The sequence below is a fragment of the Patiria miniata genome, unplaced genomic scaffold, assembly GCF_015706575.1.
Source record: "Patiria miniata isolate m_02_andy unplaced genomic scaffold, ASM1570657v1 HiC_scaffold_9, whole genome shotgun sequence".
NCBI classification, from domain to species: Eukaryota; Metazoa; Echinodermata; class Asteroidea; order Valvatida; family Asterinidae; genus Patiria; species Patiria miniata.
This window is the reverse complement of record NW_024037076.1, coordinates 21,893,202-21,908,771: the sequence shown is the minus strand read 5'-3', so window position 1 is coordinate 21,908,771 and position 15,570 is coordinate 21,893,202. Positions and strand designations below refer to the sequence as shown.

Sequence of the window (15,570 nt, the reverse complement as noted above, 5' to 3'; positions counted from 1 at the left end):
ACTAGTGCTACTGCTAAGCAGCATCGGGGCAAATCTACGCACACTAACTGACTTCCAATGCCTGTGTATGTATATACATGTACATTCAGAACATCCAACAGGTTAACGCATTCACAAAACTAAGGAGTGTTGATTCAACGCGAGATGTTTACCCCTTTGATCAAGTTTGGAAAAAATCTACTTAACCATACATCATTCATGAACATTTAATTGAAACATGAATTTTTAATTTATTAAATATTCATTAAGACCTCTCCTTGACCTCACCTTAATTCAATGGGCACCTTAAGTATATCAAATTAACTCTCACCGGCAACAAGCGCTCATGGTCGAGTGGATAAGACTGGTGCATTTAATTCATGACAGTTTCTTTCTTCTCCAGAGTCCAGGTCAGGTTTGATTCCTGGCAAGACCTCATGGATGTTCATTGAATAACTACATGTAACATTGTATCCACAGAAGAGAAGCAGAAAGGACAGAGAGAGAGAAAAGGGCAGGGGAAAAAACGGACAATACTAGTCGGGTAACTACTAAAATTGGAGTGGCCTAAAAAAAATAAAAATTCAATTTAAATTTAAAGAAAATCTGATTTAAAAAATAAAATTGCAAACTTTGCTGTCCCCCTTTTACATCTCTAACCGCCCAAAATAAATGTGGCCCCTTTTTAAACCTGTTGGGGCCGGGGATTCAAAATTGATTGGAAAAAAGTGGCAGCAGGATACTACATTCTTTCCGCTATACATGTATATCTTGCCAGGTTCGTGTAGAAGGTAGGTAGTTGAAATGCTTGACTTGATTTGGAAGGCTTGCCCATGGCCATATAGGATGATCTGATATGCATATTGCTTCCTGTCAAGAGTGCACCTGTACAGGTGTGCTTGGCATTGGCTCCTATTCCAAACCTTTCTGGACTTGCTGATGTGACTGATGGCCTCAACTGACTTCTGACTGCTGCCACTTGTACCACTCTTGATGTACATGTGCATGTAGAAGTGCTCATGAACATGTATCGCTCAAGACCAATATCCATGTCATGTATATTCTGTAGAAACATGCTAGTATCTGAATTGCAACAGTAAAGACAATCAAGTAGCTTTCGCATCCTACATACTGGTACAATGCATGTCAGACAGTGGTTGGATTTTTTGTGTGCGCCATATTAATTTAGGAACAACAGTGAGAGGACCCAGTCTTCACTACGTGATAATGGCCGTGTTGGGGGATGACCGCTGTTAACGGACCAAGCCGAAGGGTGCGGTCCATTAAAGATATAGTCCATCATTTGTAATTTGTGCATTTTGTTCGTTTGAAGCAACAAAAGTGCTCAAAATCTAATGAAGGATACTGAACAACTAACCTGATGAGCTTTCAGCTCAGCTTCAGCTGTATATTCCGAGAAAAACAGCATGCTAGGATCTCAATTTCAAATCAAAAGTTGCTGAATCATGTTTTGAATTGGGCCTGAATTCAGAGTCCGAGACATGTTCTCACTGAGCTGATCGCAGCTACGCGATGTCGCGCACTGATCTGACGAATTATAGCAACCGCGCGTGCGTCGTGCCAATGCTTGCGCGCGCTTTGCCGAATAACAAAACGAACTACTAATTTAAATTTCCTATGGTGCGTCTTAAGAAGCACCGTTGGAAAGGCCTTCTTTCGTTGATTACTTCAAAATGACAGCTTGCCAGATAGAATAATTTCACAGGGAGTTTAGTCCCCTTACTATCTTTCAACCAAGTATGTTTTTCAACAATAATTACGCCAGTTACTTTTCGGATGGCTGCAAATGATGCACTATAGCTTTAACAGCGGCCATCCCCCAACCGGGTCATTTATTATTTATCATAATTTTAAGGAAATAAACAGTTAAAATGCTCCAATTTTGTGACTTTTTCACCTGCGATATTTCCAGACTTTTTGTGTTCATGTCAAGGGGCCATATTTTAGCTAAATGAGTGTGATATGCTACCCTGTCTCTTCAATGCATTATTCCTCTAGCTGCATTGCATTATGACTGATGTCCAGAGTATGAACTTCTGCTGCCATAGCGAAACAAATTACAACAATTTTTTTCAAATTTTTACCTGACGGAGGAAGCTGGAATTTCGTTTACTATTCCTTGTGTCCAGAATTACAGAGATGCTCAGTTTAGAAAAAGGAAATAGGTCCGTGTGCGACGTATTTACAGAAAATAAATCGCAGATCCATGCTTTCGTCGTAAGCGTATTATTATCTTCAGTACGAACATGTCGTGTGAAGACCATACAAAATTAGAAACAGTCCTTATATTCTAAATCTATGGTGAAGACTTATTCCGCGTACGCATAGCAACTGTGTTGCATACGAGTGCGTAAGTCTTCACGCGATGGTAGTTGTGCGCATGTGTACTGCTGTATTGTTACAAGCTACCATAGGACTGTTGTATATCTGGCCAATCATTTAGGTTACAGTATGATGCTGGATCAATACTGGTTCAGGGGCCATTTATTCGCTCGTTTTTTGAAGCCGGTCTTTATATCACCGTTAATGCACTCCCACGTGATCGAGTCTCGACCGATCAGAAGCTATCAACTTTCCAAGGTATTTATTAATGAACATTCATAAATACCTCAGACAGTTTAGCTATTCCTATTGGTCGAGAGCCCGTCACGTGGCCGGTCTTAAACGGATGATAAAGACATGGCTAGCTGGTCTTAAACACTTTTCCAGTGTCACAATAAAATGTGGACTCCTAAAATCCAGTGCCTCTTACCGTTTCATTGGTTGAACGTTCACAATCCTCACGTAGGCATGCGCAACACTACAAGCGAGTCAGAATTTTATAGTTCTAAATTCAAAACGCAACGCCCCAGGTGCGTTCTGCGTGACATCGCGCAGAACATGTTACGCGCGCGTCAATCTCCATAAAAGGGTTGTTTACATCTTACTCGCCAGCTGAACACTCCATTATTTTGCTAGAGGGATGTTTCAAAAAGCATGAAGTGAACTTGTTGAACAAAATCGGGATTTTTTGAACGAATTATTTGATATTTTTTTACGGATAAGGTATTTATGAATGGGAATAAATATGTGCTCGGTCGGTATTTATCACTCTGTTTAATACCGCTTAGAGTCTGGGTGCTGATAATTACCCTCGCCTCCGGCTCGGGTAATTATCAGCACCCAGACTCTAAGCGGTATTAAACGAGTGATAAAAACCTCCGGAGCACACATTTATTCCCTTATTCATAAACACCTTGGACAGTTTAATCATTCCTATTGGTCGAGAGCGCATTATATTGGTGGTACAAAATAAGGCAATAATAGTTTGATAGAGCAGTTTTAAACGTCTGGTTTATAACCGGTGTGGGGCCTGGTTGCGGATAACGGCCTGAGCTGATCAGCGACCAGGCCACCAATCAGTTTCAAACCACACATTGAAAACTGCTCCACCACACTATTATTCCCATTCACAAAATAGCGCAATTCCATGGTAACTCGAAATTTAGAGGGGGTATTCCGTCAACTCTATGAAGTCAAAGCATGAAGGGTAGATTTTTCTCCCAGAAGATCCCTTGAACTAAGTGACAAAACTACACACAAAAAAACAGCCAAAAGAAAAGGATATAGAATTTCTTTTTAAATGCCTTGCATTTAAAAGTTTCCTCATACTGTACGGTACACTGATTGAAAAATCTGCTTAGTGCCCTTACATGTGCATCATTAGGGTGTAAGTCATATATCAACATATAATCAATAATACAATTTTTAGAGGGATGAATTTGGTAACTCACATTACAGCTTGCCCACCCACCTTTGGTACAAGGACAATTCCACACAAAAGTGGACATGGCTGAAAAGTGGAAAATGTATGAAAACTTCAAAAACTACATTTAATGCAAGCATCACAACCTCAAGTTTGGTACATCCAATTTAAGGGGACCAACAGATCTATTATAATCGAGTGGTGTGCCAGTGAGATAGAATGTGGTCAAATGTTGCGGTTTTTGGGGGTCATAAAAAGTGACTTTGGGGCTACAGTTATCGATTTAGGTAGTCATGTTGGCATCTTGTTTTCACATGCAAAATGCAAACTTATTGTGAGGTTTTTGTTTTTAAGGCAGGGAGAAAGGTTCATATTTTATAAAATATAACACACAGAACTTAAAATATCCTGATTCATTATGTTTTTTTATCACGTGTGTGAAGCTGATTTCTGGCAAGTAACATTCGTAATGTTACAATGTAATTGGTGTTTTTATAGAGTAAAGCTATATCTAACACTTAGTTTAGTTATTTCATTAAATTTGTGTAAGAAACTTTACAGACTTTTATCAGAGAGTACTGAAATTCAAAACCTACGTTAAAATGCGTCACATCCGTAATGGTCGTTTACAATGCTTAAATCTCATTAAGTAATTCAACCACAATACAACATTAATCATGTGATGTTATACATCAAGGCCTAAGCTAGAGATGAACTGAATATAGTTGCTTTGACAACAAATATTTGTTGTTGAAATTGGTCATTAGGCTCTGAATGTAACATCCGTTACATTATCATGGAATTGCCCATATTAAAGTTAAAAAGTTAATGTCCCATTAATTTGATACCGCATTTGAGGTTGTGATGCTTGTAGTTGTGAAGATTTCATAAATTTTCTATTTTTCAGTCATGTCCACTTTCTAATGGAATTTCTCAATATTCTTTTGCGCACTATAAAACTTTGGTGAAATTGTCATAACTGAAATGTTGCCCAGCGTGAAATGTTGTGCAACTTACGTAATAAATTGTGGCGCAAGTAGACTTGCGCCTTTGCATACAGTTTTGTGAAATCGGCTGCAGGATCTATGTGGATTGAACAAGGAATTGACAAGAAAACACCTAAACATGAACATATATTTCTTGTCTAATTATCAATCTCAAAGATAAGAAGCCACAGCAATATCTTCATGCTGGTGTACAATATTGGTATGCAAGGTTCTATATGGAGATTCCATGTCAAGTTGTGATCGATTGTGAATGGGATGTTTCGGGGATGATCTATGCTAACAGTAATGAGCTTCCTGGTCTGGAGGTTATCAGATATGATCAGTCAAAGTTGTCAGGATTCTAGCAGGCAGGTGCACAATACATGAATCTCAGCTTCAGTCCAAAAATACTTGTTAGATGAAGATCAATACCTGTCTACTTATGCTATGGAATAGGATGGTGCCTTATCCAATATGACAGACACACAAATTATAACACAACTCAATTTATCATCAGAACTCTGTACATCATACCCTACGTGTAAGTCTTGCTTTATACACTGAATTTGTCTTCAAGCAAACTTGAATCCTGATACATTGCCACAACAGTGTGGCATAATCTTGTATTGCTATTAGTATTAAAGATGAGCATGTTTTACTGCTGCACGCACAAGTGATGGGATTTTATAAGCATTTCAAATATATTGTACATGTATGTCAAGTTTGAATGATTATTCCTTACCCACTCCCACTTGTGGAACATAGACTAAATATACATGTGGGCAATTCCACCGTCACTCTCGTTACATTTATATGCCATGAGGCTACTCAAACACAATGTACATGTAAGTGTGTATTTTAGATGCAAGGGACATGAGATTGCAGGGAGGTACCGTCACTCACGTTACATCAATCACATTACTTCCTCTTTATGGTTTCTAACATGGCATAAACTCTGAGTTTGATGAACTGCAACATAATGAAAATCTTTCCCTATAATATATGAGCCTTTCTCTCTGTCTTAAACACAAACATTCCAATAACAGTCACATTTTGCATGTTAAAACAAGGTGTCAAAATGACTACCAAAAATCCATGATTTTAGCCCAAAAAACCACAAGCTTTTTTACCCAAAATCACACTTAACTACATTCCATCTCACTGGCACACCGCTCAAATGAAAGATCTTGTTGTCCCCTATAATTTGACACCACATGTGATGTTGTGATGCTTGTAGTTTGGAAGATTTCATACAGTTTCCACTTTCCAGCCATGGTCACTTTTGCGTGGAATTGCCCCTGTACATGTTCAATGTGCCACACAACCTTCAGCTTCTTAACCTAAGACACATGACATAATTCTGAGTTCCACTTGTGCTAGTTGGATGACTACATGTGTACTTACATGTATACATGTACAGGTACATGTCTTTCAATTGTTGATAAACATAACTTTTAATTATCAATAATTATCAATTGTGGAAACTCATTAAACTGTATCTAGGCTTATGCACGTACCCGGTAAAGAGTGGTACAGTGGCTGTAGGGCACTTATCAATTTGCACTGTTATATCGTGTGCTTAGATACTATAATTTCATTGCTTTAGAACAGCCACGTGTTTAGTCATTAAAAATACCCATTTACTTCATAAACATGTACCGTACACTGAGTTGCATTATACATTTTTGTAAATAAATCTCACACTGCGCTGCATATAAATTGCACAAGTTGCACGCGCGTGTAGGGCCTGCCTACGCGCTCGCGACTGAGAACTGCAACTGTTCACGATGTCTGGCCTGCAGTTATCAAGGGTTACACTGTAGTGATTTCATTCATTTCTTGCATGTAAGTTACAACCATCTTTTTGACTTACATGTATTGGCACGATATAACCAAGCAATTGTTGATTGCTGTGATGTAGGATGTGCCGTTTTTAACCCCCTTGGGGCGCATATATATCTCCCTTGTCTTCACCTCAGGTGCTACCAGTATGCACCCCTCAAGTGTTAAAAACCATACCACATCACAGCAGTCAACAATTGTTAAATGGTTGTGCAACTACAGAGGGAGTTGCACGGTACAATTTAATATAAAATGTATGGGTTTCATTAATATAACTTGAATTTTGCACCCCAAAAAATGTCAATTTTCAATTAAAAACAACAACATACATGTGTACATACATGTATGTATGTGCACATGTATATTTGTCATGTTGTCGTCAAGTCCGAGTTGCTAACATTGAGTCCGAGTCCTAAGTCAGAGTCTGATGTGTCTAGTCTGAGTCCAAGTCTTTGTTGATAGTGACTTGAGTCTGAGGCTGAGTCACAAGTCAGAGTCTGATGTGTCTAGTCTGAGTCCAAGTCTTTGTTGATAGTGACTTGAGTCTGAGGCTGAGTCACAAGTCAGAGTCTGATGTGTCTAGTCTGAGTCCAAGTCTTTGTTGATAGTGACTTGAGTCTGAGGCTGAGTCACAAGTCATACATCTATGGAGCTAACTTTTAGAAGTTGTCTTACATTTGTACATATCACAGAAATGACTTGAGTTTTGTGAATTATTAGTTGCTTGTTCATAAGGTGCATCAAGCCATTTATAAATTAAGTCATCCAAAATCAGAGTTGGTCACCTGACAACCTTTCTGAAATTCAGCTGAATCTGCATAGAATGACACAATTAGCATACATACATGTACAAACAGGTTTACAATAAGGCCAAAAAAAATTAGTTCTGCTTCCGATTACATGGCATTCGAAAGTAGGGTACATGTAGGTAGGTAGGGATTTTTTTGTTTTACCAATTTTTTGTGTACGACCATACGGAGGCGTCTACGTGTAAACAAAGGTAAAAGGTATAAAGTGATGGTTTTGGGTGTTTTTTTTCCTCATTTTTCCAATGAAAAAATTAGGGTGGGGCTGTCAGAATAGGGTAGGTAGGGAAACCGGAAGCAGAAGTATTTTTTGGGGGGGGGGGGGCCTAAGTAAACTTGATTATAAATAAAAAGTGAAGTACTGTGAATGTACATTGGTGAAGACAGAGTTTAGCTACTACATGCAAGTACATGCAGAAGGTTTAAGCAACTCAAACATGCTTTAACAAAGACATGCATTGTAAACTTTAGCATGTGACATGAAAATAGAAAATGTACACAGTTATTGAAACAATTTCCCTTTTCATAACATCTAAATTAATTGTAGGTTTTCTAGAATTAAACATTTGCAATGAAAACTAGAGGTCTACGTCCGTTTAATGAACAGAACATAGGGCTTTTCTGCAATATGCTTTTTTTTTTAATCAATAACACGTCCCTGATTATGTACATGTATGTACAACATTTCAACCCAATCGGACCACAACTATGCTGAAAAGCCAACAACAGTTTCACTCTTTGTACAAATTATGCACAAATGTCTGTACGTGCATAACTCTTGTGTAGAAACCAGCTGGAGCATAGATCAGCTGATGGGGTTATGATACACAAACCAGTTTTATACATGTACTGGAAATATGGTACATGTGTACATGTCCATGTGCAAGTACGTACATGTGTACATGTACATAACATGCATGGAGATTACAAGTCAAAGGAGATTACCAGTCAAGCAGGTGTCTGAACCAGCTGCTGTTGACCTACATGTGCGTGTGTCATGCCTCTATACAAACCAAGGGAAATACCTACTGATCCTTTTCTCATCAAAATATGTACTTGTTTTCACTGTACCCCATGTAGCATAATCGCAGCAACTTTCTGGTACGGTACATGTGTTCAAGTCCACAGCAAGTATGGTCACATACTGGTGTCTACTAAAGTTAGATTTAAACCTTCTTGTGACACAAAGTGCAAGAAAATGGTTTCTCACCCAATTCACCACAAGTGCATGAATAGCACACAATGACTGATCAGAGAGTTCCAACCCATTTTGTCATAATGACAGCTCACCACACCCAGTCATTACGAATCCAGCATGTTATCCAATCATTGTGCAGGGCACTGCCACACTGATGGATAGTTCCTGCCCAGATATTCATCATGACAGCTCCTTGTCTGCATGCAATTTAGTCCTCAATCCTGCAGCAGTGCCACCCAATATACATTCCAGCGAAACAATCATACATATTGAACTCCCCCCCCCCCCCGAAAGAAAAGAGAGTCCAATCATGTAGTTCTTTTTCACAAATTCTCTATTTTCATTAGTTCAACTCATGTCCAAATAATGTGGCTGTTCAAAAGAATTCCACCAATGGCCTTACCTACATGTACCTGTATGAGAAGTTTTAAATAACATTGTTTAACTTTTTTGAGTCACTAAAAATCATCATGAGGATTTGTTTCTGACTGGGAATATATTTGATAGAAATCCCCCCCCCCCATTTTTTTTATTCCTCTCTTATACTAAACCTTGCATCAAATATGTAATTGTCACATCTTAACCTTCAATATATAGCAAATAATTGACAAAAAAGTCTCCGGTTTCTGGTCTGCGCACGAATCGCCATAGCCATGTGCACTGTCGATGTCGCTGTATGGTCTGACATTTACGTTTCTCTGATTTTGGTATTGACTATCCAAATTTCCCGAAGAATGTTGTTCGTGTCAATCGAGATCATAAGTGGGTGCAGAATTCTAAAGCCTTATGGCCTTACTGAGGTCACCTCAAGCTCCACTCTGAAGGGTATTTTTGAAAGTTTTAAGGGGGTCGAAGCGTCAGCTGCTATATCAGCTGACATTTAAAGAAAAAAAAGTAGGGGGAAAAAAAACCCCGCGTCAACGCACCACTTTTGGGGCAAGCTCCATACCAGAAACCGAAGATATTTTTTTGGGCTATATACCGGTATGTCGTTGCCCTCATATTATTTTTTTGAATGATTAAATCATAAATTTACAGTTCTAAACTTTACAAGCTCCCCAATGATTTCATATTATGCTCTACATGTAATGCGCCTATCAAATGTTTACAGAAAACAGAAAACAACAAATAAATCGTGGAATAAATTATCAGTTAAATGTTTTCGTTGTGATTGTCTTGATAGTGCGAATCTAACTGGAGGATGACTTTTAAGTGCCTCACTGGTCACTGTTTGCATGACTGCCAGGCTCAGCTTCATGTGAGCTTCCAGTGAAATCGGATAACTGTTATTCTAAAAGTCCTCAGTTGGAGTCAAGTTATCATCTGGAAACCATTAACCTTTAACTCACCACTGTGACCTTGACCTTTGACCTTTTTACCCCAAAACCAATCCCAACTTGCCTACTCAAGGGCAACCCCCTACGAAGTTAGACACCAAAATCTCATTTCCAACTCAAGTTATCATCCAGAAACCGTTAACCATTAACTCACCATGGTGACCTTGACCTTTGACCCCCAAACCAATCCCAACTTGCTAATCACAAGGGCAACCCCCTACCGAAGTTACAATCCCAAACAACATTTTCTAACTCAAGTTATCATCCGGAAGCTACATGTAAGCTGCCCTGACGGATGGACAGACGTAACCTGCGGGTCTACGGTCATACGGTTGTACAGAATTTAGGACTGGTAAGTGTCTCCCAAAACTTTGTTACGGCGACACAGAAATTGGATAACTGGATTTTGAAATCTCTTGCTATTAAAACTAAGCCATGTGAAGGAAAATATTGCAACTGATTGTCATTCGGATAATGTTTGAACTAACTTATTCAGAGATGCCACAGGGTCTGCTTGAAAAAAAAACGGAACTGGGTCTGCTTGAAAAAAACGGAACGGCTGCTTGAAAAAACGGAACTTTTGTGTGTGTGAAAAAGCCACTTTGTGTCCGACACAAAGTCCCCATTGTCATCTTTATCTTGTAGCCAAGCCAAGTTCTGTTTATTTTTTAATTTTGCTTCTATGGCCTTTAAAGCTGTCGGTTCGTTCAATCACTGACTTTGTCCATATTCCTAATATTTATTGTGCCTACCCGAATTTCCAACGTAATATTCGACACGAAACGTGCATGATTCCACAACACTGCTGTCGGTGTACATGATCCTTGCACTACGCGATGCGCTCAACGTAAACATGGTTGGTACCCGCATTTTTTGTATTCACATGTATCACTGCGATCGGAAACCACCGATAGCTGAAATGATAGACTTGATTTCCAGGCTGAATGCTACGTGTGCTTAGCACACAACACGCCCGCACGCGGAGAAGCACGCGCGAGGCGCCATTGTATACTGCGTGCAAGTACGTTGGCCGCTTGTATCGCATGCAGGCTCGGCAACAACATACACAAAGACTGTTTTTAAGACTACCTCAATAAACAATGTTGTGCCATGCGTGCGCCTAAATGTACTAAATCGAGGTAAAAAATCAACGCATTTCCACAGTTTTTCTTCTCTTTTTTCTGGTTAATTTGACGGCCGGAAAAACCGGAATTTTGTGAGATTTTTTTTAAAAACCGGAATTCCTGTTAAAACCGGAAAAGTGGCATCTCTGCTTATTAAATTCATTCATTATTCCAAATCAAAAGTTCCTTTCCTCATTTATTTTTGATCAAGCTTAATACTGGGCCATTATCCAACACCATGTATCTACATGTACATCAAAATATCTTTGCCCTTTCAAATTCCTGATCCAACATACATGCAGAAGAAATTCCAGGTACATAGTACTGCGATACAAATACAAATATGCCATGGCCCATGCAATGTCATTTTTTTAAATGCAATTGTTGGAGATTCACCTTTTTGTCCCATTTAACCTTTTTTTCAATTTTCATTTGGCCATTTTCAAGGGTATTTTTGTGCCTTTTTGAGCAAAAGTGTGATTTTCAGGCAGAAACCTCCATGTTACAGCTACCGGTATTTCAGCACCAAACGTTGCCAGAATTTTGGATATTTGGATGTCGTAAGTTTTCTTTTCTTTTGTGATTCGTGTTGTGTCAATACATGGCAGTAAGCCAATGAGCAAACTTTTCTCACAAATATTTTCAATAAGCAAATGAACAAATGAACAGTAAACCCCTAAACTGAACAGTGTCTTCCTGAAATGACATCACAACAACAGCACCCTCAGTTGTCTGGAAAAGCATGGAAGATTTTACATGTGTAAATGTTTAAAGAAGTGCACTTTTCCATAAAATTAACAATGGATGTCAATATTATTCATACATTTAAGAGGAGTGGACAGTTGCTTAAAATATGTTCCTAAGAAAAATTCACTTCATGGACCCTTTCAATTGTAACCAAATTTGATGTGTATGTTAATTTCTGCTATGAATATGGTCCATGACTCTACATTGAACATACCGGTACATATTAGGCTCTGTCTACATGTGTATGTAAACATTCTTTTTCAAAGAAAACCTCAAAGCCCATTGGCCCAATAACTGCCTGTATGCTTGGCAAACACTTAGTACATGACGTATTTCTCCATGTTTCAAATGAAAGGAAAGTGCGATAATTTTGTTTTTTTTCATTGTCACCCTCTCTGATCTTTTGGTGGAAAATGTATCACTGATTAAAACAAAAAACTGTATCATTTTACAACATATCAGAATGTATTCAAGAACTGTTCTCTATTAATTATATAGATTATTTTTGGTTTTGGTTTTTCGTCCATTTTGTGTAAAGTGCTGTGGTACTTTCTTTGACAGTTAGAGCGCTATGTTCTGTATTATCATTATTTGTTATTTATTAATGAAATCCACTTACTGATCAATCCTTGCTTGCTCATTGTTGCATGGCATGTGGATATACAAATGTGCAGTATGATACCTGACCCCTTCACACAATGAACAAAAGACTTGTATTGTCTTATACTACATGTACATCTTAAAAACAAGAACCAACTGACTTACCGCTACATGTGCATTAGGTGTAAGGTTAGATTCTCTGGACATAGATGGGTATGGCATTGAGTACGGGTCCTTGGATTTACCTGCGTGAGAACAATATTGAATTAAAGAGTATAACAAAATGTGTAATTTAACAGCCTTGGATGTAAATTTTACTCATAAAGTTGTGCTAACCATGAGGGAGTTCAGAGACCATTTTAACATTGCTTAAAATACTGGTTGATCTAGATATGGTGTAACTTGTTTGCTAAATTGGTGTCTGAACAGTTTGAAGGGTACACTGAATCAAGTTCAACTTGCCGCTGAAGCAGTAAGTTCAAACACAACAAAGGAAGGGTTTAGTTCACACATTTTGTTCTCCTTAGACTGAGTGATGTCTGAACAGTTAAACTTAAATTAAATTCCCACCTATTTGACCCAGCGCTTACATAATGCTTTCTGTTAGCGCACTTTGCTCTTGCACAAATACTCTGAACTTAATCATAATGTACATGTATGACATACAATAAAATCAATGTTGATCTCAGTGAAGTTTGCAAATTTCAAATTTGAGAGAAAGAAAAACTTGTTAAAATGTTCAATTTCCTCAGCACATCATGCATCCAAATATTGGACGCAGGAATGTTGTCATCAAACAGCTGGCATGCTACATTGTGGTGCGGCCATCCACTGGTTGGATTCCTTCCACAAAAATGGGTAAATGTACTACTCTCTTTAATGTCTTAATCTTTCAGTCCCCGTACTGAAAGAAAAGTTCATCTTGTAGGATGTAAATTATGCACTTTTTATTTGTCATTCCAGACCAGGGTAACATTATTGCAAAATTATGGTGGGGGAGGGGGGTATAATTCATGGTTGGTTCAATAATTTTTGAAGCCACATCATGGTGTTTGAGGCTTACCTTACGACCCTTAGTACTGCAGATACATGTATGTGAACAAGCGCGAGTGCACCATAAGCTCTGGCCCAGTTCCTGAATGTCTCAATTCATATGCAAAATAGACGCGCATGCACATCAATCGAGACAAAGGGGCGTGTTCCGAAAACTTTCGCCAAGAGTGCATTTACTGACGACAGCATTGTATTTGATCAATTTTTGGTCATTTTGTGTATAGGTTTTTTATATTTTTGGGGAAACTTTGGGGGCTCGTTGCTGGAACAGCAATCACACGCTCAATTCATAGAAATGGGCCATGAACATGGATACAATGTAGCAATTTAAGGTAAAATTCTTGAACAAAAGATGGTCAGAATTTTGCTATTTTTCTTCTTCGAAGTTTTTGACCAAAAAGGTATTTTTTTAATGGGAATAACAGTGGTAGACCGGGTAGAGGGCTGGTCACCGATAATGGCCCGATAAACACAGCAAATACAACAAATAATAACAAAATAACAAACACAACAAATAATAAAGTTTGTTCGTTATGTATAAGATGTATTTTAGTGAGCCAAAACCATATTTTCTTTGCCCGAACCTACATTGTATCCCCATCAAGTATCCACATTAGACTAAAATTCATGGTCACATGACCAACTACATGTACAATGAATGCTTGAAGTCCAATATTGCTGCAATCTGCACCAAAAGCTGCTTACCCCGGTACGTGTACATTAATTTGCACAATTTTGTTTAGTTTTGGATACTTTTTGTACATTACTTGCATGAAAAATGCAAAGCATCTATAAATTTGAAAGTATTTGATAACATTACCATTTGTTCTCTACCGGTATCTGTGCTGATTTTGGTTGAAAAGATTCAAATTTTGGAACAACTCAACACAAAAAAAATTTGCCCTCAAATTAATATAGCGCCCTCTAGCGGTGATTTTGGATGCCAAGGTTAATTACTTTTTTATATCAGTTGCTATGGTAACCATGACATTTACTAACTGAAATTGATATTTTGCATTACCTGCCAATGTACAGTGTAGGTAAATGTATAGGTATGGTACATGTACATCTACCACATTGTCCTCCCACTATAATGGACTTGATGTACATGTACCAAAGGGCAAATCTGAGATAGCCCCATAGCCAAAAATCCTATTGAAGGTAATGTACATGTATGTACATGTACTTTCTAACAATGTGCCACATTTCACGCTTTTATCATCAAATGCACAATTTATTCACACATCTGCTGTTCTACATGAACGCGGTTGGTTTTTGGTTAATTGAAAAGCAAGTCAAGAAATGCATTGTAATTAACAGTAATTAAGCTTTGAATCAACTTAAATCTACTGATGAGAATGTACCGGTAATTTGTGCAAAATTAAGATACATGTAATTCATTTTGAAATTTCAAAATCAAATTGTAATAACCCTCAGAAAATACAAAAAACCAAGCCATGAATATTGATTGATTAACACATAACTCGGAATATGAAAATGTTAACAAATTTATGTAAACATCAAAACTAAACGGCTTACATATAACAAATATGTAATTGCAACTGCATGCACTGGCCAAGGAGTATACTATTGTGTAGATATTTCATAATGCAATGAAATTGCATTCATATTTAATAGGTAGAGGAAGAAGCAACTGCGATTGATTGCTATACAGAATGTAAGCAATACAGGAAGTACTATAGACCAAGTGCTTTGTAGCAGCCAAGCAGGAAGCTGTTGCCAAGCTATTCCAGTCAATGGACAGTTTCCTTTCCTATGGAATACATAATGTGCAGTGTACGTGTACTATCTACATGTACCGGGTATGTCCATTCCAAATACTGTGTACCTCAGCCCTTTAACGTACGGACACTTTACATCAATTACCTTGATAAATCATATTAAAATTGTAGGATACAGGACTGTTAGGGTGGTACTCCTCCTAAAAAGCATTTGAGGGCAATTCCATGGCAACTCACGCTACATTTGGAGAGGGTACTCTTCGCTCAACTACATGTTTGTGCTGTTATTCTAAAAAGTCAAAGCATTTAGGGTGGATTTTTTTTTCACAAGTCATTTGAAATTAAATGATTAAACCCACAAAAAAGGGCAATATTTTTATTATACAATTC

At 38.0% G+C, this 15,570-nt stretch overlaps 1 protein-coding gene across 1 annotated transcript in view; it reads right to left on the bottom strand.

Annotated features, from left to right (window-relative positions):
• The window catches only part of LOC119720424 (transcription factor E2-alpha-like), a 63,625-nt gene that overhangs the window by 21,056 nt on the left and 26,999 nt on the right, over positions 1 to 15,570 (bottom strand). Inside the window, exon 4 of the mRNA XM_038190089.1 lies at positions 12,551 to 12,630. Coding sequence (XP_038046017.1) covers positions 12,551 to 12,630 — 80 coding nt within the window. The remainder of the gene's footprint in view (positions 1 to 12,550; positions 12,631 to 15,570) is intronic.